At 52.0% G+C, this 22,285-nt stretch overlaps 2 protein-coding genes across 5 annotated transcripts; both read right to left on the minus strand.

The window, feature by feature from the left end:
* Positions 1–8,136: 8,136 nt before the first annotated feature.
* CCDC194 (coiled-coil domain containing 194) lies at positions 8,137–12,727 on the minus strand. The gene is made up of 4 exons (XM_035726777.1): positions 12,637–12,727; positions 9,910–10,250; positions 8,670–8,766; positions 8,137–8,273 (listed from the first exon to the last, which is right to left on the minus strand). Exons 1-4 carry the CDS (start codon positions 12,725–12,727, stop codon positions 8,137–8,139), a joined length of 666 nt encoding a protein of 221 aa, XP_035582670.1.
* Positions 12,728–15,421: 2,694 nt separating this feature from the next.
* Positions 15,422–22,040, minus strand: BST2 (bone marrow stromal cell antigen 2). Of its 4 annotated transcripts, none has more exons than XM_027581700.2 (5): positions 21,595–22,032; positions 20,721–20,796; positions 20,395–20,441; positions 19,986–20,115; positions 15,422–15,626 (listed from the first exon to the last, which is right to left on the minus strand). In XM_027581700.2, exons 1-5 carry the CDS (start codon positions 21,886–21,888, stop codon positions 15,535–15,537), a joined length of 639 nt encoding a protein of 212 aa, XP_027437501.1. In that variant the 5' UTR covers positions 21,889–22,032; the 3' UTR covers positions 15,422–15,534. The 4 variants fall into 4 exon arrangements, with proteins under 4 accessions (XP_027437501.1, XP_027437503.1, XP_027437502.1 ...); XM_027581702.2 differs by having other exon boundaries at positions 15,470–15,626; positions 20,381–20,441; positions 21,595–22,026; XM_027581701.2 differs by lacking the exon at positions 15,422–15,626 and adding an exon at positions 18,649–18,821 and having other exon boundaries at positions 21,595–22,040.
* Between the last annotated feature and the right edge of the window lie 245 nt (positions 22,041–22,285).

Here is a 22,285-nt window from a genome sequence, read left to right on the forward strand (position 1 = left end):
ACCAGCTATTTCTCTAGGTTGGCCAGGCCCACCCAGAGTCCCCTGAGCAGGGTGGGAGGAGGACATCTTCCATCTTTGTTAATGGGGGCCATGTAGGCAGAGTGAATACACGGTTTCAATTTAGGCTCTGGAGTTAAGTTCTGGCTGTGCCACCTACCACTGTGTGACCTCAGACAAGTGATTTTCCTTCCTTAAGCCTCAGTTTTCTTCTCCACAAAAGTGGAGGCAACATAGCCAGTTGTGAAACACTTGTCACAGTGTCTGGCACACACACAGCCTTAATAAGTGGGGGTATTTTTTTCATGTGCAGCCTCTGATGCCAGGATGAGAAATTGATATGCAGGGGAGGGACACTGCCTCCAAGTAGTGTGCTTGGGGCCTGTGGGAGCACTGGCTGGAAAAGAGCATGATGGGGGTACAGCCTAGGGAAGATGGGTCCAGTGGACATGCACAGACATGGGGGCAGTGCCTGGGCCAACACCAGTAGGTGTGACAGTCTTGGTATGTACTTAAGATCCTATCATGATATATTGAAAGTGTTGCCTATATGCATATATGAACATGACATCTGTTGTCAAGGAAAAAGAAAGGCAACCATAAATTCCCAGAAAATTAAAAAGCCACCCTAGATCTCATAGTGCAATTTTGAGTAATTGTCACAGTGTAAGAAACAGTTTAATTTTTTTATTATTTATTTTTAAGAGATTTATTTATTTATTAGAGAGAGAGAGCGCACAGAGGGAGAGGGAGAAGCAGATTCCCTGCTGAGTAGGGAGCCCAATGTGTGAGATCATGGCCTGAGCTGAAGGCAGATGCTCAACTGACTGAGCCACCTGGGTGCCCCTATTTTTTTTATCTTTAATTAAAATTTTTAAAGATTTCATTTATTTCAGAGAGAGAGAGTGAGAGAGAGAGAGAGTGAGAAGGAGTGGGAGAAGGGGCAGAGGGAGAAGCAGAATCCCTGCTGAGCAGGGAGCCCAACGTGGGGCTCGATACCAGGAACCCAGATTCATGACCTGAGTGGAAGGCAGAAGCTTAAATGACTGGGCCACCCAGGTGCTCCTTATTTTTTAATTAATTGATTAATTAATTAATTTGAGAGAGAGAGAGCTCATTTGCATGAGCAGGGCTCGCAGGGTGGAGGGGCAGAGGGAGAAGGAGAGAGAGAATCTTAAGCAGGCTCTACATGTGGGGCTCAGTCTCATGACCCTGAGATCATGACCCGAGCCGAAATCAAGAGTCAGACACTTAAAGGACTGAGCCACCCAGGTGCCCTAGAAGCAGAGTTTTAAATATACACACTAATATCGTTTGTATCAAGCTCAAAAACAACATTCTATCTGTTTTTGGTATTTGATCTCATTATCTTTGATTTGCAATGTTTCTTTTTCGAATAGTTTATTAGCTGGATTTTTTAAAATGGAAAAAGTAATGATGGAACTTTGTCTTTTTGCTTAACATTATGTCTTTAAGATTTGTTGATTCCTTTTGCCTGATGCTTAGGTTTTCACCACATACATTACCACAATAACTATCAATGGGCATTTAGACTGTTTCTAAATTTTTGGTTTCACTAAAAAAAATAAGAGTTGACATTAAATCCCCAAAAATGAAACTGCTGGGTCTCAAAGCAGTTACAGCTTATATTTTGACAGCTAGTCACCAATTTGTCCTCCAGAGGTGGTTTCCATTGACAGTCCTGCCAGCAGTGTCTAAAATCTCTAAAAACAGACTTTCTGAACACATTTTGCCTGTGTCCCTGGCCAGAAAATCCCCAAGGGAGGAAGCGAATGACAAGTCTTTGGATTCGCATGAGGTCAAATGCATTGGTCCTGATGTGAGCATTTGGTTTTTTCCTGAAAACAATTTGTCATGGTCACAGGAAATTTTGCACATGAACCCCTCTGAATTCCCTTGGAGGGTCATCACAAAATCAGGCTTTGATTTTAAACTTTTGTTTGTTTGTTTGTCTTCTAAATTAAAAACGATCAATTTGGTTTTATTTGCACAGAGAAGGGGAAAGTGTTATGAGAAAGTCAACTTTGTGTCACTACCTAAAACTGACACTGAAATTCTCAAGGAGACACAAGATTTTTAAAAACTCTCACAGAGGGGCACCTGGGTGCCTCAGTCCAGTTAAGCGACTGCTTTTGGCTCAGGTCATGATCTCAGGGTCCTGGGATTGAGCCTTGCATTGCTTTGGGCTCCCTGCTGAGCAGAGGGCTTCTCCCTCTGCTCCTCCTCCCTGCCCCCCCCCCCCGCCCGTTTGTGCTCTCTATCTAAAATAAATAAATAAAATCTTTAAACTTTTTTTCCTATTTTTAAAGATTTTATTTATCCATTTGAGTGAGCAAGAGAAAGGGAGAGCACAATCAGGGCAGGGAGGGAGGGGCAGAGGAAGAGGGAGAAGCCGACTCCCTGCTGAGCAGGGAGCCCAAAGGGAAGCTCAGGATCATGACCTGAGCTGAAGGCAGCTGCTTAACCGCATGAGCCACCCAGGCGCCCCAAATAAATAAAATCTTAAAAAGAAAACAAACAAACAAAAAATAAAGACTCACAAAACTTTAGGAAGGTCCTTAAGGAAGTAATATTTCTGGTGAAGAAAAATTTCAGTGAAGTCCAAAAAACCCTCCACTTAGGTTAAATTAAAATGAAATTATGTTTTGAGTTTTGGGAGGTGACAGAGGAAGCAAAGAGAGCCTGTTGGAGAGGAACAGTCTGTCCTCTCTGGGCCTCCGTGCTGTTGAAAGGCAAACCACTTTCTTACTTGGGATCGGAGGCCCTGGCAGGGTCAGGCTGCCGCTGTCCTAGGTGCTCTCTGCCTACAGCTGCACCACACTTCCCATTTCTGTCCCTCCTACTGTCACCGCAGCCATGGGATGGGGACTCCAGGGTGTCAAGGATAGGGGAAACCCGGGTAGGGACCCAGGAGGGTATGCTGGGGATAGGGGTGGAGACAGATAAAGAGAGACAGAGAGAGACTTAGAGACAGAGAGAGAGAGACTTTGAGTAATAGAGAGTGGGAGGCAGAACAGAGTAAAGGCAGGCCAAAGGTTGGCCCTGTGAGGTGGGAGCAGGTGGGGTCCAGGAGGCAGTCCCACCAAGGAGTGCTATTTACTTCCCTGGGCAGCTGAGGGAGCCTCAGAGCAAACGGGGTGGGGAGGGTGGGGGTGAGGGGGTGGGGCGCCTGGGCTTGTTCTCCGTAGGTAACTCTCAATCCTCACCTACTACCTGTCCAGTGGTCTCCCTGGGGGATCAAAGCCCTCAGTCTGTGCCCTCTCTTTCTTCGCAGTTCTTTCTGACACCAGATCTAACTGTGCCCTTCCTGCTCACACACCTGCCTTGGCTCCCTATTTCCCTCCAACCCCGAAACTGATTTTCAGGGGTCCAGTGGTATAGCCAAGATGAAGCCACCAGAGTAAATGGATAATAATGATATGTTTTAGGTCCCATTTACAACCCTGAGCCCAGCCCTTGTACCCTTAGATCCCACAGCCGCACAGGGAAGGGGTCTTAAGTCAGACAAAGCAAGGTCAGTCTCCTGGTCTCCAGCTCTGGCTGACTCCAGAAGGAGAAGCCACTTCCTGCTCACTTCCGGATTGACGCCACAGTTGGGGGTGGGGGTGGGGGTAGGTTTCGGACTCACCCTTAACCTCTCCAGCTCTGAGTGAGCCCTTAGCCGGAGGCGACCGGGTGGGCAAGTTGGGGCGACCCCTGGTGGCTGTCAGCAGAACTAAGCGGTTAGACCTTCCTCCCCTCAGCCTCACTTCCTCCTTGGGAGTTAGCCTTCCAGTTCCCGCTTCAGGTGGGCCCCTCCCGGGTAAAGGCCCTGATCTGGTACCTCCAAGCCCGAGGGTGGTAGTGGGGATGATGAACAGGACTGGATGAGGTGGGGGAAAGAGTTCCAAGGGTTTCCACCCCCTCAAATACCCGCTTCTTAGGAATTTTTAGAAACAAATTTTAATTACTTTGAAGGTAATACATGTGCATGATTTTAAATGCAAAGTTTGCAAAAAGGTATACAAACATGAGACGGCACCCCCCCCACACACACTCTCAGCCCCCTAGTTCCCGCCCCAGAGGCCACAGCTGTGACCAGTGTTTCCTTCAGAGATATTTGGGTAAAAGTCTCTTCCGTACCTGCATTTTGGAAAATGCGCACAAATTATCACTTTCCTGCTTTTTACATTAATGTTCTCAGAGGAATTTGCTTTGGCCCCTTTAACAGTCGCACGGGAATTTCCACCGTGGGGACAGATGGACACTCACTGAAACAGTCCCCAAGTGGAGGACATTGAGGTGGTTTCCAATTTTTTGTAATTACCAAGATATGATAATAAATGTCCTCATGCTTCCCCTTCCCCTCTTTTTTAGAAGTAAACTTTTTATTTTGAAATAATTGTAGATTTACAGAAAAGTTGCAGAGATAGTACAGAGACCCTGAAGAGCCCTCCTCCGACTTCTTCCATGGTTAAGCTCTTTTACACCATGGCTCACCTGTCAGAACTAAGAAACTAACTGTAGTACATGAAATTAATCATACTCTGGACTTTATGTGATCTTCTCACTAAGTGTTCTTCTGTTCCAGGATCCAACTAGGGTTCTGCATTGCATTTGGTCCATTATTTTGTTTTGTTTTGTAAGATTTTATTTATTTATTTAAAGATTTTATTTATTTATTTATTTATGAGAGACAGAGAGAGGGAGAGAGAGAGGCAGAGGGAGAAGCAGGCTCCCAAGGAGCAGGGAGCCCGACGCGGGACTCGATCCCAGGACCCCGGGATCATGACCTGAGCCGAAGGCAGACGCTTAACCATCTGAGCCACCCAGGCATTTTATTTATTTTTTTTTAAAGATTTTATTTATTTATTTGAGAGAGAGAGAGAATGAGAGATAGAAAGCATGGGAGGGAAGAGGGTCAGAGGGAGAAGCAGACTCCCTGCTGAGCAGGAAGCCCGATGTGGGACTCGATCCCGGGATTCCAGGATCATGACCTCAGCTGAAGGCAGTTGTTTAACCAACTGAGCCACCCAGGCGCCCCCGGCATTTTATTTATTTATTTGACAGAGAGCAAGAGAAAGCACAAGAAGGGGAGCAGCAGAGGGAGAGGGAGAAGCAGGCTCCCCACTGAGCAGGGAGCCCAATGCGAGGCTTGATCCCAGGACCCTGAGATCATGACCTGAGTTGAAAGCAGAGGCTTAACCAACTGAGCCACCCAGGCGCCCCATCTTTTTTTTTTTAATTTTATTTATTTATTTTAGAGAGAGAGCAGGGGGAGGAGCAGAAAGGGACAGACTCTGCGCTGAGCGCAGAGCTCCACATGGGACTTGATCTCATGACCCTGAGATCATGACCTGAGTTGAAACCACGACTTTGACTCTTAACTGACTGAGCCACCCACACGCCCCTATTTATTTAGTTTTAAGTAGGCTCCGCCCCCCACGTGAATCTTGAACTTGCCACCTTGAGATCAAGGGTTGCATGCTCTATGGACTGAGCCAGCCAGGAGTCCCTGGTCCATCATTTTGTACACATGTAAATATGGCTAGAGAAAAATTTCTAGGAGGGTAATTGATGGATCAAAGGATACATGCACTTTCAATTTTGAGAGCTTCTAGAAAATTGCCCTTCCAAGTGGTTGTACAATGAGCAGTCTCACCAGCACCCTGTGGGATTATTTGTTTCTCCAGAGCAGTGCCAGCACAGGGTACTTTGTGATTTTTGTTTGTTTGTTTTTATCTTTGCCAGACTCATGGGTACAAAGTGGAGTGAGGTTGGGCACTTTTTTCCCCTTATATTTCTATTAATTGACTGTCTATATTCTTTGCCCATTTGTTCTACTGAGCTGTTTTTGAAAAATTAATTTATGAGAGCTCTTTATGTAATAAGGAAATTAATTTATTCCCGGGTATAAATACCTATATGAAATAAATCTAGGAAAGTTTTGGTTAATTCTCTTGGGTTTTCTATATATAAAATCATAATGCCAGGAGATAATAATATTAGGTTGAATTGCTTCTGAGGCTTTCCTGCCCAAAATGCCAACCTGAAACTAATCTTACAGAAATAACACATAAACCCAGACTTGAACTCCAAAAAATGATTGCCTCAGGCCTCTAAAAAAATGCCAGTGTTATGAAAGGCAAAGACAGACTGAGAAATGTTCCAGATTAAAAGAGATGAAAGACTTGACAAATACAATGTGTGAGCCAGGACATTCTTTTGTTATAAAAGACATTATAAGAACAGTTGGCAAAGTCTGATTGAAGTCTGCAGATTAGATAATAGTGTTTTATCAATCAACGTCCACTTTCTGATGTTCGTAATTTACTGTGATTATGTGGGAGAATGTCCTTGTTTTTAGGAAATGCATACTCAAGTGTTATGGGTAACAAGACATCATTTCTGCAAGTTTTTCATAAAAGATTCAGAGAGAGAGAGAGAGAGAGAAAAGAATAAAGCAAAGGCGGTAACATTTGTGGAATCTGGGGGAAGGGTATCCAGGAATTCTTTGTACTAATCTTCCAACTTTCCTGTAAGTCTGAAGTTATGTCAAATATAAGGTAAAAGACAAAATTAATGTGAAATTGAGCCATATGAAACTGTTGATATTTCTATTATTTTTGACCTATATAAACGGTGCTTACATATGATCCAAACTATAAATTCCCTACTGCTTTTCTAATATTCATACCTCTTCTTTATTTTCCTTGTCCAAGTGCTGGTACCTCCAGAATAACATTAAATACTTGGCCCTGGTCATCCTCACCTTGGCACTCATTTTGATAGCCTTTTCAGAACTTTTCTCATTTGATCCATTAGTATGGTGAATTTTATTAGCAGACTTGTGAATATCGAATCATCCCTGCATCTCAGGCATAAGTCCCCTTTGTTGTGATGTATTTAAGAAGGGTGTTGCTTAATTCCTTTTGCTAAAATTCCATTTGGGAGTTTCATACCCTCCTCATAGGAAGAGGGGTCTGTAGTTTTTCCCATTGTGACATCTCAGTCAGTTGATAGGCTGGCTCACTAAACATGATTCCACTCAACTTACAGACTAGGTAAACCGAGACCCAGAGAGGAGAAGTGACCCTTCCAGGTCACTCTTGAGCTAGGGCTGGACTTAAGTCTTCATGTCTGTGGGATGAAGCAACACTGTCATTAGAAGGAACTTAAGTCCCAAAACACTGTCTCATTGTGTTATCAAATGGTCCTCAGTTTCCCCATCTGTGAAATAAGCACTAGATGGTTGGGGAGAGAGGGTCGAGTCTCCTTCCTGTAGTTTCCGTTCAGAGTGGTTCTTGGATCTAAAGCTGAGCGTTGATGGGTGTCGACGGGGCATCTCATCCAGGGTGGGCACCTCTATACATGTTCCAGCCACAGCGTGTGCCGTTCTGGCCTCAGAGCCCTCATCCTCCTGGGGTCTGACTCACCCTCGTGCGCGCCGCGCCGGCCTCCGGCAGCCCCCAGAGGGTCCTGGGCGAGAGCGCGAACGGGGGCCGGGTCGGGGTCGGGACACGGAGCGGGATCGGGGTTGCGGCACTCTGCGCTGGGGGCCCATCTCGGCTTCCAGGGCTTTACTGACGGAAGTGGGGAGAAGCCCATCAGCACCTGGACCCCTGTCCCCCACCCCCCAGTACTCTTCCATCTTTTCTGAGAACCCCGCTCCCCAGGATCCCCTATCCTTTCTCCACCCCCAGCCATTCCTGGGACTCCTCCCCAGGGACTCCCAGCTCCTCTTCCAGGAGCTCCACCTCCTCGCTCCCGTCCTCTCTCTCAATACCTTTTCCTTACATCATTTTCTCCCGCTCCTCGCCCTTCCCCAAGGCCCTCCATGTAAGCCCGACCCCAGGGACAAATGCCTCCAGAAAGCCGGCCCCAACGTGGAGATTCTCACCTCCAGCGCGCCTACATCCTTCACCACCCCTAGGTTCCAACTCTAGGATCCCCTCTTCGACTCTCCCATCACTCAACTCTCCAAGGCCCCGCCCACATGCCACACCCCCTTCACCACCCCCAGGGACCCTCCCCCCTCCCCTTCCTTCCCCCTCAATGTGATGATTGGCCGAAAGAACGAAGTCTTGCGCAGCTATTGGCCACGCACCGCGCCCGTCCACCCCGGGCCCCGCCCTGCACTCACGCGCGTTCGCGCAGCACCGCCTCCCGGGCTGCGCAAGCTTCGGCCACCGCCTCGGCCGCGCGTGCGCGCTGCTGTGCCTCGTCCAACCTCCGCGCAGACTCCGTGGCCGCCGCCTCCCAGCGCGCCAGGGCATCTGCGGGCGCAGGGAGCGGGCTCAGCTCCGAGACCTCGCTCCCGCCCCGCTAAAGCAGGCGTTCGAGTTTACAGTCTGCATACTATTTGCAGCTTTGCTTTATTTGAATTAAGTTTGTGTGCTGTTTGCATGACTTTTACGTGTCATTTGCAGAGCTTTTTATAGGTTTGTATTGCTTTCGGGAGTCGTGTACGTGGCGTTTGCGTATTTTGTTGTATTTGCGCTGTTTTTGTGACGTTTGCGTGGCCTTTGAGTGTTACGTGCGTTTCTTTCATAACTTTTCGCGTTTATTTGCGTGTCCTTTACGTTTGCACCCTTGCGTGCCATTTGCGTAACCAGGAACCTTTTAGGCTCTTCCCACCCCTAGCCCTGGCCACGCCTTGCGCCCCAACACACCTGTGAGCGCCCCGTTCTCAGCCCCCATCTGGGTCCCCTGTGCCTTGGCCTCTTCAATCTCAGTCTTCAGGATCATCATTTGGGTCTGAAGCCGGCTCTGAGGAGTGGAGGGGAAGTGAGGAGGGGAGGGGGGGGGGGGGGGGGGGGGGGGGGGGGGGGGGGGGGGGGGGGGGGGGGGGGGGGGGGGGGAGGGGAGGAGAGAAGAAGTGAAGTCTCCCCTCTTTGCAGACTGAACTGACACTGGTCACCGCGTTCCCTGAGCTTTATTTGGAATGTCCTTTGGGAGTCCTGTGGTTGGAAAACACAGAAGTGGCCTGCCGCACCGAGCGGTGACCGCTGCTCTGTCCAGGTCCACTGCCCCCCACCCCAAGCCACCAGATGTGGAAACGGTTTAGCTCTGCGTCAGATTCCGGTTCCAATTCCAGCTCTTCTAGAACCCGCCGACTAGGGTTTTAAACCAATACAGGCCAGTTTGGTGGTTGACAATGATTGGGTTTGCTCCCTCAGCTATGGGAGACATTCTTCAAAACAACTGGCCTGGCTTTCTCAGAACATTTCCCACTGAGGGGCGGAGTCAGAATTTGAACCCAGAACAGGCTGCTCTTAACCTCAGTGGCCTCAGGCCCTTCTCTTAGGCAGGCAGGTAAAAGACAGAGGTCTGTTTTGATTTCTAAAATTCACACACCGCTCAACCCCCGCTGGGCCTGGTACACAGAGGTACAGAATAGTTGGTAAATGGAAGGTTGGGACTTTGAGGATGGTTCTTTTGCAAGGCCCAGGGCTGGGAAGGGTTAAGAAAGAGTTTGAAGGGGTGGCCAGAGGAAAAGGGAGGACCTGGCCAGTACCTCCCCCAAGAGAGCCAACTTTAGCTTCCTAATATAGAGGTGACATGAATGTCCCTCTCTCGAAATAGGGCTGCTGGACACTGCTGGGGGAGGTAGAGTGGGCACCCAGGGGGAGGGTTCGCACAGGGGCTCCCCAGGTGGGCTCAGAGGCCTGGGCTTCCCTAGCCATCACCAGCTATTAGGCAGATAGCGGAGAACTGTGGGGGCCTTCTCAGAAGGTAGATGCCAGGGGGAGCTGGTATTGTAGGATTTGGAAGGGACTATGGTGCTATTCTCATCTGCTCCCTTCTGTTAAAGAATTAGGGAAACCAGTGCACAGGGGGGCAACCGTGGGATATGTGTGCGGGCCTCTCCCAATTCTGGATTCCCCAGCCCACCACCCTGCCCCAACCTACCTGGCGGCCCTGACAGGCCCTTAGTGCCTCCTCCAGCTCCCGACCAACTCGGTTGCCTGGTCCCAGCTGTCTGGCCAGAGCCTCCTCTTGCTGGGTCGCCTCTGCCAGCCGTCTACGCAGTTCCTCGAGCTCAGGCTCCAGGTCCGCGGGGGCGCCGTGGCGTTGGCCCCTGGCTCTGGCAGCGAGGTCCCCGGGAGGTTCGAGGAGGCCAGATTCCAGGCCAGCAGGGCTGCCCCGGCTGCCGCGGCCGCCAGGAACAACCGCTGCCCCGCACAGGGCCAGCAACCCGCCACGCGCGGCCCGGCTCTGGCCCCAGCTCGGCCATGCCGCCTTCCACAGCTCTGGCCCCAGACAGCCACGAGCATTTAATTGGCACCTTGGGGCGCCAGGGACACCCACGGTTCCGCCCCTCCCGGCCGTGGCTTCCCGAGTCCGTTGGGAGGGCGGACCCCGGCCAGGGGCCAGCCTAGGCTACCAGAGCCCAGGACAGGATTGGGGGTCCTGGGTTCCAGTCCTGCTGCACCCCATGTGCTGTCCCTCCGAGCCTCAGAGTCTCCCCCACTGTGAAGGGGGATGGCCCTAGCTCCTGCCCCATAGGGCCCAGCGGAACCATGTGAGCACATCCTCCAAGGCACCCATCTGCACTGGGGCTACTCAGCAAGGCTCTCCATCTGTTCGTGGAAAAACTGAGGCTAGGGGCGCCTGGGTGGCTCAGTCGTTAAGCGACTGCCTTCGGCTCAGGTCATGATCCTGGAGTCCCGGGATCGAGTCCCGCATCGGGCTCCCTGCTCGGCGGGGAGTCTGCTTCTCCCTCTCCCACTCCCCCTGCTTGTGTTCCCTCTCTCGCTGTGTCTCTCTCTGTCACATAAATAAAATCTTAAAAAACAAAACAAAAACTGAGGCTAAAAGACGGGAGGCTACCCAACCGACTGAGGTTGGCCTGGTTCAGGCTGCCAGGCTTTCCTGTGACTGGCTGAGAGGGTCGGGGGGGGGGGGGGGGGGGCAGACGCCCGAGGGGAGCGGTGCCATCTCCCTGCCCGATCTCCACGAGGCCGCCAGGGAGCGAACTTACATCGTGAATCAGATCCAGGTCGGTCTACAACTAGCGATGTCCCTTCCTCTCAGAAGCGAATCTCCCCCTCCTCCCCCTCCTTCCCCTCCCCTCCCCTCCCCTCCCCCTCCCCTCCTCCTCTCGTCCTCCGCCTCCTCCCCCTCCCTCCCCCTCTTTTCATCTCCTCCAGAGGCAAGAGGGATGAGACTGAGGGAGATGTTGGTGGCATCTTGCTCTCAGAGTAAGGGGGCCTTTAGCATGAGCTTGCTGAGACCTCAGAGAGCTACCAAGGGTTGAGATTCCGTCCGGGATGAAGGAGATTCGATATTTTAAAATACGTGGACCCCCCCCCCCCAAATAAGGGCTAGTCCGATAACCACCAAAGGTCCCAGGAATGGAATGAGCCATGAGAACCAAGACCAGATATCTAGTTTCCAGAAGAACCAATCAGCACCCCACCCAAGTTTTTTTTTTTTTTTAAGATTTTATTTATTTATTCATGAGAGACAGAGACAGAGAGAGAGAGAGGCAGAGGGAGAAGCAGGCTCCCCGCCGAGCAGGGAGCCCGATGCGGGACTCGATCCCAGGACCCTGGGATCATGACCTGAGCCGAAGGCAGACGCTTAACCATCTGAGCCACCCAGGCGCCCCCCCCACCCAAGTTTTTATATTGTTCCTCCTTGTCCCTAGCTGAGTTGATAATTTTCTCAGGGCTGTCCAAGACCTGACCTGACTCATTTACATGGAAGCAGCATTCTTCCACAATAAGGTACGAGTAAGCCCCTGATTAGCAGTCAACGGGTCTAAAATGAGAGGATTTTGAAGAACCACTCCTCCCAGGGAATCAGACTGTCTCTGGGTTGCTTAGAGGGTGGAACCAAAATCGGCTACTTTTGACTCAAGGAAAGAGAGGCTTCCCACGTATGGATAGGATGAGCCGTTGCTCCCGTGCGTAGCCCAATTCCCATAAGGCTGCCAAGGAGGATGAGGCTAGACCTCGGCTCCGTTCTACAGGGCGGGACACAAAAGGACCGGGCTTCTGCTCGAGTGCCCGTTACGCTCCGTGTTAGGGGTGTGAGGGCTGGGGAGCTGGGGAAGCGTGGATCAGGAACCAGGTACACGAGGGTGCAGTGCCCCTTCCAAGTGGGGGGTGAGCCACAGAGAAAGTAGGTCTGAGAGTTGGGCTCCATGCAGGGCCAGATGGTCAGTTTGTCCCGGTGTAAGCAAAAATCCTGGGTATGGGACAGAGGGTTGATTAAGATGAGCTTTGGAGGGCGCCTGGGTGGCTCAGTCGGTTGGGCGACTGCCTTCGGCTCAGGTCATGATCCTGGAGTCCCGGGATCGAGTCCCGCATCGGGCTCCCTGCTCGGCGGGGAGTCTGCTTCTCCCTCTGACCCTCCTCCCTCTCGTGCTCTCTGTCTCTCATTCTCTCTCAAATAAATAAATAAAAAATCTTTAAAAAAAAAAAAAAGATGAGCTTTGGAGAGGGCGACTCTGTAACCTTTGTTGTTTAGGAAGGTGAGGATGGTGATGGTGAGGGCTGAAGAGGAGGTCACCCACAGGTTGGGGAGGGGTACTATTTGGAAGGGAGAGGTGGGAAAGCTCTGACGCCAGAGCTGGTCCACAGGGGTGGGGGCTACCCCTAAGACCCCGTGGGAGGAGTGTCCCAAGCTAACCGTGTCGGGCTAAGGTGAAGAGGTCTTGGGATTCTGGGGAGATGGGAATAGTGAAAAATGGGTCTTTAAGATCTAAGACACTGAAGTCCATGGTGGAGGGTGGAATGGTGGAGAGAGGGGTGTCTGGCTCGGGGGGCACTGCCTCATTGGTAACTCTGAGATCCTGAACTAATCTGCGAGAACCGTCTGGCTTTTTGCCGGGAAGGACTGGAGTATTGTAAGGAGAGTTAGTAGGCTTTAAGACATCTGAGGAAAGGAATTTGGAAATGAGGGGCTGCAAGCCTCTTAAGGCCCCGGGTTTGAGAGGGTGTTGGGGTTTGGGGGGGAAAGAAGTAGGATCCTCGAGGTGTAGGGTGATGGGGGCGAGGTGAGTAGCCTCAAGTGGTTTGGAGGTGTCCCACGCGGACGAGGGACCTGGAGTCATAGCTGGAGAGAGTGAAGTGGGAGCAGGGTGTGTAGGTCCAGTAAGGAGTGCCAGGAATTGGGATTGGGGCTGTATGGGGTGCAGATGAAAGCGAGTCCCTGGGTTGGTCACAATGGCTTGTCCTGGGAGGGGGAGAGGACAGCAGAGCAAGAAAGAGATGGCGAAGGACCTGACCTCCCAGGGCACGTGACAAGAGTCGGGTAGCTGAAGAAAGAACACCATCAGGGCGCCTGCGTGGCTCAGATGGTTAGGCATCTGCCTTCGGCTCGGGTCATGATCCCGGAGTCCTGGGATCGAGTCCCGCATCGGGCTCCCTGCTTGGTGGGGAGCCTGCTTCTCCCTCTCTCATGAATAAATAAATAAAATCTAAAAAAAAAGAAAAAAGAAAAAAAAGAACACCATCAACCCCAACAACAGAGATGGGGGAGGGAAGAGAGGGTCCTGAAAATCCAGGGAGATCCTGGGGTGTGTCAGTCCGTACCCTGAAGTCCCAAGAGATCAGCCACCGGGGATATGGCTGATCCTCTCCCCTATTTGGGCCCTGAGGACAGGTTTTGGGAGGTGCCCCCCCCAACTCTGAGGATGGGGTCGTCACCCTTCCAGGGGCCAACCTGCTTACCGGCGGGGCAAGAGGTTTTGGGTGCCCTTTTTTGTCTTTGTTTTTTTATTGGGACACCGTTTGGACCAGTGGTCAGGCTTACCGCAAGCGTAACAAGCTCCTGGAGGGGGTTTGTTGAATGTTTGGGTCAAGCCAGCATGGTAAGACTTTTCTAGAATCGCTCCAGTGACGGCAGCAGCCAGGAGCTGATAAGCCTGAGATCGTTTTTTGATCTTTTTCTCTTTTCCTCTTTGATTTCCTCCTCTCTGCTGTTAAAAAACCTTGAAGGCCTGGTCCAGTACTTCGGATTGATGGTTTTGTGGGCTTTATCCAGTTTTTTAAGGTGTTTTTTTTTTTCTTCCTAATGTCTGGGGCTGACTGAGAGATGCAATGCGCAGCCAGGATCGATTTTCCTGCATGAGAGTTAGGATCAAGGTCGGTGAGTTTTTGAAGAGTCTCAGTGAAGTGAGTGAGGAAAAGGGCAGGGTTTTTATCTGATCTCTGGGTGATCTCCCTTCACCTTTCCTAATTGACCTGTTTAGAAGCTGCCCATTTCATGCTTTCTAGAAGATGGAGACCATGTGGTCGAGTTTGACCTTGTCCCCAGAGGAGGGGTGGTAATTCCAAGTTGGCTTGGCCAAGGGGACGGCCCCATTGCTGGGAGCACGTTGTGCAGGCTGTCTGCAGCTCAGATCATCAGCACATTCAGTAGCCTTGGGCCAAATTCCGTTTCTTTCCTCTGGGATGGTACAGGTGGAGAGAATAACATATAGGTCCCTCCATGACACTGGAGGGATGGGGTGAAAAAGAGCCAAGCTTAGATTTTATAAGAGAGAGATCTGGCGTGCAGGAGGGAACGTGAACCCGAACCATGCCCCCTGCTCCAGCTGCTTCGCCAAGAGGGAATTGGGAGCACTGGGAGGTTGGTAAGGGTGGCCAGAGGGCGTGTGGGCGGGAGAAGGATCCAGCGACGTGGAGACAAGGGCTGAAGGCGGGGAAGGGGTGCCGAAGGGTCTTGAGGGGAAGGAGGGGGGGCTGTGGAGGAGCCAAGGGAGGATCACCTGCGGGTGGGTTGAAAAGCGGAGGTCGGTCAGCAGAGTTGAAGTCTGAGTGGGGAGAACTGGGGAGAGGGAGAGGGGTCTTTGGGGAGATAGAAAGAGTAGAGGGCAAGTAGTGGGAAGCTCAGGATGGTGGGTAAGTTCAAAGAAAGCTTTTTTTTTCATCTTTTTTATTGTTATGTTAATCACCATACATTACATCATTAGTTCTTGATGTAGTGTTCCATGATTCATTGTTGGTGCATAACACCCAGTGCTCCACGCGGAACGTGCCCTCTTTAATACCCATCAGCAGGCTAACCCATCCCCCCACCCACCTCAAAGAAAGCTTTGAGATGATGTTAGGGTGTCCGGTGAGCCCGGTGGCAAAGAATTGCGCAAAGAGTGGAGCACGAGCTGGACAGAGTTTATTCACCTTCCGAGGGAGGAGAGGGGCCAGACATGGAGAGAGATGTCAGGCTCAGCTGTGCCCCTGGGGGAGGATGTGTGAGGAGGGTGTCGACACTTGCTTGGCCCCATAGATAAATAAATGGTAGACAGGGAGAAACCCAGCAAGGCCTATTTGATCAAAATCAGGAGGTGACAAGTTTCTGCAGGGGGGACAGCTCTTTCCGGGGCTCATCTGGGATGTGGTTTGCTGACTCGCTAGAAAAGAATATGCTTTGTCGTGATGGCCTAGTTTTTCTTTTTAAAGATTTTATTTATTTATTTATCAGAGAGAGAGAGCACAAACGGGGGGAGCGGCAGGCGGAGGGAGAAGCAGGCTCCCCACTGAGCAAGGAGCCTGATGTGGGGCTCAATCCCAGGACCCCGGGAGATCATGACCGGAGCTGAAAGCAGACGCTTAACCAATGGAGGCACTCAGGTGTCCTGTGGTCGTCTGTCTTCTGAGAACAAGGGGCACCATGACCTGGAAAAACAGAGAGTCAGGGCCGTCAGACGCCTGTGAGTTTTTGCCTATAAGCTTGGCTGGGGAGGGGGCTTTGCATAGAATCCTTTCACCTTGCAAGTCCCTTATGTCTTTATTTTCTCCTTGTTGACCCCCTTCTGACCTCCTCTTCTGGCAAGCACATTCGCACCGCCCCCCCCCCACAGGGCCTCTGTGTTCGCCCTTTGCTCTACCTGAGCACACTTTCCCCTTGTCTTTGCCCAGCTAACAGTTCCTTATAAACTCCTCCCACCCCTACCCCTGACTCATGTATCTCCTCCTCCAGAGCCCTTTCCCTCCCCCACTAACTCCAGGCCCCTTCTGACTAGCTCTTTGAGCTCTTCTGTAATTTCACCTTTTATGGGTTTGAGTCCTGGCTGCCTCCACCATCAGACTAGGGGAGCTCCTAAAAAGCAAAGCCTCTTTCCTACTGCCACCGCATGGACACAGTAGTCGTGCAGTAAATGTGAGTGGTGTCTTCCCCTTTCCCGTGCCCCCATTCCACAGGAAGAAACCAGAGCCCAGAGAGGCCAAGGCACAGGGCAGGGTCACACAGCAGCCTCTGGTCACTACCGGATTCCTGCTGGAGATGGAACCGCACAGACCCGCAGGATCCCTCTGACCTGACTTTTTTTTTTTTTTTTAGATTTTATTTATTCATTCATGAGAGACAGAGGGAGGGAGAGAGAGAGAGAGAGAGAGAGAAGCAGAGGGAGAAGCAGGCTCCCAAGGAGCAGGGAGCCCGACGCGGGACTCGATCCCAGGACCCTGGGATCACGACCTGAGCCGAAGGCAGACGCTTAACCATCTGAGCCACCCACACGCCCTGACCTGACTTCTCAACCCTCCACTGGGTCACAGCCAGTGAGGGAAAAGTGGTGTTAGGGAGTAAGAATTTCCTGTGCCCCTTCTAGATCCTTCTAGCCGGACTAAGGATCAAATTAACATGAGACAGATTAACAGGAGAAAATAAAATTTAATTTCATACATATGGGGAATCCACACAGACAAGGAACTTCCAAAGACGGGCAAAATCAGGTACATATGTCATTCTAAACTAAGGAAAGGAGGGAGTAGGGGTTTGGGACTTCAAAGGGAAGGAACACAATTCATAGGAAGATGAAAAAGAGTAAATGCTCAGTAAACAAGTATATGCTGAGCCACTCAGAAAGAATGGGACACAGAAGATTTTGATCAAATAGGCCTTGCTGGGTTTCTCCCTGTCTACCATATCAAGTTCACAATATGATGTAGTGATCTATTGGCGAGAGCTCTCATCCTGGGGCGGGTCCTCTGTGTAAATTCTTTTTAGGCAGTTGTGAGCGAGGAAAGAGTGCTTCCTGAATCTGCTGGGTTTTGATTGCTTATTTTATTTTATTTATTTTATTTTTAATTTTTTTAAAGATTTCATTTATTTATTTGAGAAAGAGAGCACAATTGGAGGGGGAGGGGCAGAGGGAGAGAGACAAGGAGACTCCTTGCTGAGCAGGGAGCCCAGGCTCAATCCCAGGACTTCAGGATCATGATCTGAGCCGAAGGCAGACGTTTAACCGTTTAACCGTTTAACCATTTGAGCCACCCAGGGACCCCTTACTGTATTTTTAAAATCAGAATATTTGATTTGTTTAAGTAGGCTCTACGTCCAACGTGGGGCTCGAACTCACGACCCTGAGATCAAGAGTCGCATGCTCTACAGACTGACACAGCCAGGTGCCCCTTGATTGCCTTTTTTTTTTTTTTTTAAGATTTTATTTGTTTGAGAGAGAGAGTGAGCAGGGGGAGTGGCAGAGGCAGAGGGAGAAGCAGGCTTCCCGCTGAGCAAGGAGCCTGATGTGGGACTCGATCACAGGACCCTGGGATCATGACCTGACCCGAAGGCAGACGCTTAACCCACTGAACCAGCCGGGTGCCCCTTGACTGGTTTTTTACTCAATATAGTCTTCATGCCAAAGCGGCCCATCTTGGGGCAGTCGGCCCTTGGCCCCTACAGGGGCATTTTTAGGAAGGAGAGAAGTTTCTACTCAGCCACATATGGGGGCTTGGGAGGAGAAATTGAACAGGTTGAATCCATCATATTGGGCAAACCTGTCCCCCATCACCATGGAAACACAGTCCAGGCACGGGGGGCGGAGGGAGGGGTAGCACTGTTTTGGGACATTCTGGTAGCCCTAGCTGGGAGTGGGAGTTGAGGATGGTGGTGGAGGTGAAGGCACCTCAACCCCTCCGACTGGTCTAGTATGCACTAAGTTTTAGCCAGCACCCTTAGCCTGACTGACTGATTAACTAAACCTTTTCTCGTATATTTATAGATCTCGCACTCTTTCCTAGAAAGAACAGAGCACTTCTGCACGTCACCAGGCTCTCCTGCACCACCCCAGGGAACCAAGAACCCAGAATCCCTTGCCGACCTGTGAGCACCATAATAACGTGTGTAGCTGGCACCTTAAGACTGCACATAATTAAGAATTATCACAGGCCACTGCACTCCCTTAACAGATTAACTGCCCTAAATCCCTTGAAAAATTTCTGGGTCAGGCAGAAACCTTGGAGTTGGCCTTCTCCCCAGGTGGCCAGCCTCCTGAATAAAGCTCATATTCCTTCCCAATGAGAACCCATCTCTGGAATATTTGCCTTTCCGGCTTCAGGAACAGGTTGGGGGGAGGACCCAGGAGGTCACGTGAGAAGGGTTTTCTTCTGGGAATCAGAATTCCCTGAGCAGCTCAGAAGCCCCGAGTAAGTCCGGGAACATTTCTGGATTTCAGTTTCCTTATTTGTGAGATGGGGGGGCTGTTCCTGAGGGGTCAAATGACTCAGCCATCCTAAAGTAACCCAGTGAACTCCTCCTGGGCCGTCCTGCAAGCTGGGGACACGGAAGTGAGGAAAACCTCTAGAGCAGAGGTTCTCAGAGGAAGTGAACCTGCCCCCACCACCATGAGAGACTTGGTAATGTCTGAAGGCATTTTTTTATTGTCACAATGGGTGTGTGTGGGGGGTAACGGTACAGGCATTCTGGTGGGTTGGGCCAGGGAAGTTGCTCAAGATCCTGCAGCACCCAGGGCAGGCTCCACGGCAGAGCCCAACGCAGCGCAAAAGTCAAAAGTGCTAACAGACGCAAAGGTCCCGGCTCCAGTGCAATGGCAGGAAATGGCCTGGACAATTGTTAGGATTCTAGAAGGACTTGGAGAAAGGGAGATAACAGAGGAGGAAGGGTTGACAGAGCCTGGGAAGGTCTGTGAAAGTCGACAAAGAGTCTATCGAGACAGCAGCTCTGAATTTGGAAGAAGCAGAGAGACTCTCTGGAGGAGGGGTTCCCAGACCTGGGTACTGCAGGAGGAATACGAGTTCGGGCTGGGGTGGGGAGGAGCACCGTGACAAGGGCCCGGCCTATGTGTGTCTGCAGATCCAGGTTTGAATCCCAGCCCCGAATAGTCTGTGGGATGGGATTGGGAACTAGGGCAGGATGCCCCCCTACCACAGGCTGGGTTTCCCCCCATTGGACCAGGCATCAGGAGAAGATGCAGTGAAGACAGGAGGGGAGATGAGACTAGATGAGTAGAGTGCTCGGCCCTCGGTGAGTGCTGATGAGGGGGTAGAGTCCTGTATGATGATCCCAGTGAAGAGGGCCAGGGAGGCAGGGAGATGGTACCTGCCCAAACCCTAAGGCTTCCTGGGAACATTCTGGAGCAGGGAAGCGTGGGTGTGGATGTCAATGGGTGTCCACCCTCAGCTGTAGGACAGGCCCCGGATGCATGGGGGTCACAAAATGGCACTCACTCCAGGAACTTCAGAGTATAGTCTTTGCCGCTAAAAGGGGCGTCTACTTTTTGGAGTTCAAAGACTCAGAAGTCAGTGAGCTTCCAGAAACCACGAAACCAAGAAATAAGCACTCGCCACCCTATGCCCTGCCCAGCTCTGGGGGGAGGCCGAGTCGGTGGGTGGGGGGAGGCAGCCCTGGGCCAAGCCCCCTGCCGGGCCAACCCTGAGGCTGCTTCTTGTCCCCCACCGCACTGCTATCTCGCCCACCTCCCCCTAACCATGCTGCCATGTGGCTCCCTCAAAACTGGTCTGGTCAGGGAAGCCTTGAAGGGGAAAGTCCAGGCTGTGGGCTAGGGGAGACATCATAAGAGGGACTAAGGGTGGCCTGGAGGGGCAGAAGGTGGCCCCGCCCTGCTCCAGGCCAGCTCCCCACTCAGGGAGCCCTCTTTCCCACCCCAAGACCCTTCTCTGTGCCCTGCCAGCTACCCTGTAGGCAGGCCACCTCCCCAGACCCTGGCCTATCCTGGGCTCCCTCCCTCCCTCGCATCCCCAGCTTTCTTCCACCCCAGGCCACCCCCCTCTTACCGGCAGGCCTCAGGCCAGCAGAGCAATGAGGCCCAGGAGCAGGTACACAGGGACCATCAAGGGGCTGAGTGCTTGCAAGGAGCTGCCAAAGCTGGTTTCCCCTTCCTTGCTCGAGGCCTCCTTCTCTTGTCTGGGGAAGATGTGGGGACAACTGAGGCAGCTGCCAGGCCTGCACCAGGTCTGGCCTTGTCGGCCCTCAGAATCTCCCCTCCTCCCCTACCACATCAGTGGGGAGGAGAGGGGGCAGTGGCCACTCAAGGCTTGTGTGACCAGAGGGACAAGGCTGGGCTTCAAACTTTACGCCCTGAGCAATGGGAATTTTCCAAGCAAAGGGAGTCCTGGGTCTTGGGGGAAGGATGGGTGAAAGGGTCGTGGTCAGGGGCTGTGGCTCGGACCTTAGTCGCTCTACCTCTTCCAGAGCTTCTTGCAGCTTCTGCTTCAATTTCTCAACCTCTCCTAAGGCGGGAGAGAATCAGGGGGCTGTGTCAGCACGGTGGGCTGGACACGGCGTGACAAGCAGCCACATCCTTCGCCAGGATCTACCCCAGGACCTGACACCGCCTCCAGCCCCGCCCTCATGCCACCCCACCTTGGAAACCTGGGGTACTCCTTTCCCACCCTCCACTGGATTCTGACCACTCCCCGGCGATCCCAACCCTGGGACAACCCCACTTCAATGTTTGACCCACCCCTCCGGATCCCCCTCCATGGAACCCTGGCTTTGTGCTTTCTTACCCTGAAGCTCCTCTTTTTGGATGAGCTGCTCCAGACCTTGGGCCTTCTCCATCTCCAGGGAAGCTGACACGTTCACCTGGGACAGAGGGGAGGGTCAGAGACTGGCGTTCTGGCCTGCGGAGCCGGGTAGCTGCTGGCCTGGGCCCTGGACCTCTTCCCCAGGCCCCATGGTCAGAGGGGCCCAGGGCCAAACCCCTTTCAGGTTTCCTTCCAAACCTCCCTGCACCCCGGTCTCCCACCTCCAAGAATGGCCACAACCTCCCACTCTCCCAGGGCACCTAAGGATGTGATCCTCGAAATAGGGGATTTGAGGCCCCCCACGTGGGAATTTGGAGGCTCCCCATGCCCAAATCCTAGGAGAAACTCTTTGACCTCGTGGGCTATTGCCCAAGATTTAGACGTCCTCCCCCAAACCCAGAACACGGGGATTTCCAAGCACAAGTTAGATGTCCGTGGGAGTTTCAAGGTCCCCCATATCAGGACCCATGTGAAAGTTTCACAGTCTCTCAGGGATGGAGTGGATGTATCAAGAGCCCCACCCTTCTTTAGGACGTGGTGAAGTCCCCATCCCAAAACCTAGACGGGGTTTCTGCTGCCCAAGACTGGGGCAGAGAGGAACTTCTAGCTCTCCCATAACAGGTTGTAGATTCTTCCCACATCCTAGTGGGGATTTGGGTGCTCTGGGGGGAGTTTTAAAGGCCCTGCCCCACACCAGCACTGCTGAGAAAGCTTAGCGGTGCCCCAAACCCCAGCAGGGAAACTCAACTCCCATTGTGCGGGTCCAGGGGCAGTTTCAAGTTCTATGTCCATCTCCATCTAGACCTGTGGGGGCCACGCAAGCACTGGGCCCTCTCCGGGAGCTGCAGTCGCTTACCAAAGTGTGGTGGCAGGTGGCAACCTGGTCCATGGTCCGTAGTAAGTCTTGCCGGGTTTGGTTTAGCTGGAGCTCCAGGAGGCAGGTGACATTGCGACACTCCTGCTCTGCCAGGAGGCCATCATTGCAGGCTTTGCTGTTGGCCCTGACAGCGAAGACAATCAGGCACACAAACACACCCAGCACCACCAGGATCCCCAAGACCGCCAGCCACCCCAGCCTCCTACATCGCAGCATTGACTCTGATTTGTCAGCCACGGGCACAGGCAAGTAATGATAAAAGGTAGGTGCCATCTAGATCTGCCCCTGGATGTAGTAAGTTTGGGCAGGAGGTAGGACGCCGGAACCTTCTAGTGGCTGCGGCTACCCCTTATTAGCATAGGGGCCATCCTGACCAATGACAAGTTCAGAGAGAATCCTCTGACCTGGAGGCTCTTGAATTGGCCATCTGCAGGCAGAAAATGGTTTATGCTTTCAGTTTCAATTTCCCAGGGAAAAGCTGGGTTGTTTGTGCTGAATTGAAACCTGGAGCTTTTCCAGTTGGGGGGCAGGGGGGAGCTGGGGCTGCCCGGGGTAGGGGGACACCCCATCTCAAGTTCCTGCCCCCTCTCCCGCATGTAACTGAGGGTGACAACTGCAGTTACTGAGGGTCTCATGCCTGTCAGCCTTGTGTTTGTGTGTCCCAGGACCT

Source organism: Zalophus californianus, chromosome 1 (genome assembly GCF_009762305.2).
Source record: "Zalophus californianus isolate mZalCal1 chromosome 1, mZalCal1.pri.v2, whole genome shotgun sequence".
Classification (NCBI taxonomy): domain Eukaryota; kingdom Metazoa; phylum Chordata; class Mammalia; order Carnivora; family Otariidae; genus Zalophus; species Zalophus californianus.

Excerpts from the sequence above, each read along its gene's own strand:
- CCDC194 (XM_035726777.1), bottom strand. The coding sequence starts at position 12,727 with ATGGACTTCAGTGTCTTAGATCTTAAAGACCCATTTTTCACTATTCCC. Across the intron at positions 8,767-9,909 it reads GGGCCTGTCAGGGCCGCCAG|AGCCGGCTTCAGACCCAAAT; the intron begins GTAGGTTGGGGC and ends TCCACTCCTCAG. Across the intron at positions 8,274-8,669 it reads TGAGAACGGGGCGCTCACAG|ATGCCCTGGCGCGCTGGGAG; the intron begins GTGTGTTGGGGC and ends CTGCGCCCGCAG.
- BST2 (XM_027581700.2), bottom strand. The coding sequence starts at position 21,888 with ATGGCACCTACCTTTTATCATTACTTGCCTGTGCCCGTGGCTGACAAA. Across the intron at positions 20,797-21,594 it reads CCACCTGCCACCACACTTTG|GTGAACGTGTCAGCTTCCCT; the intron begins GTAAGCGACTGC and ends CCTCTGTCCCAG. Across the intron at positions 20,442-20,720 it reads CCAAAAAGAGGAGCTTCAGG|GAGAGGTTGAGAAATTGAAG; the intron begins GTAAGAAAGCAC and ends CTCCCGCCTTAG.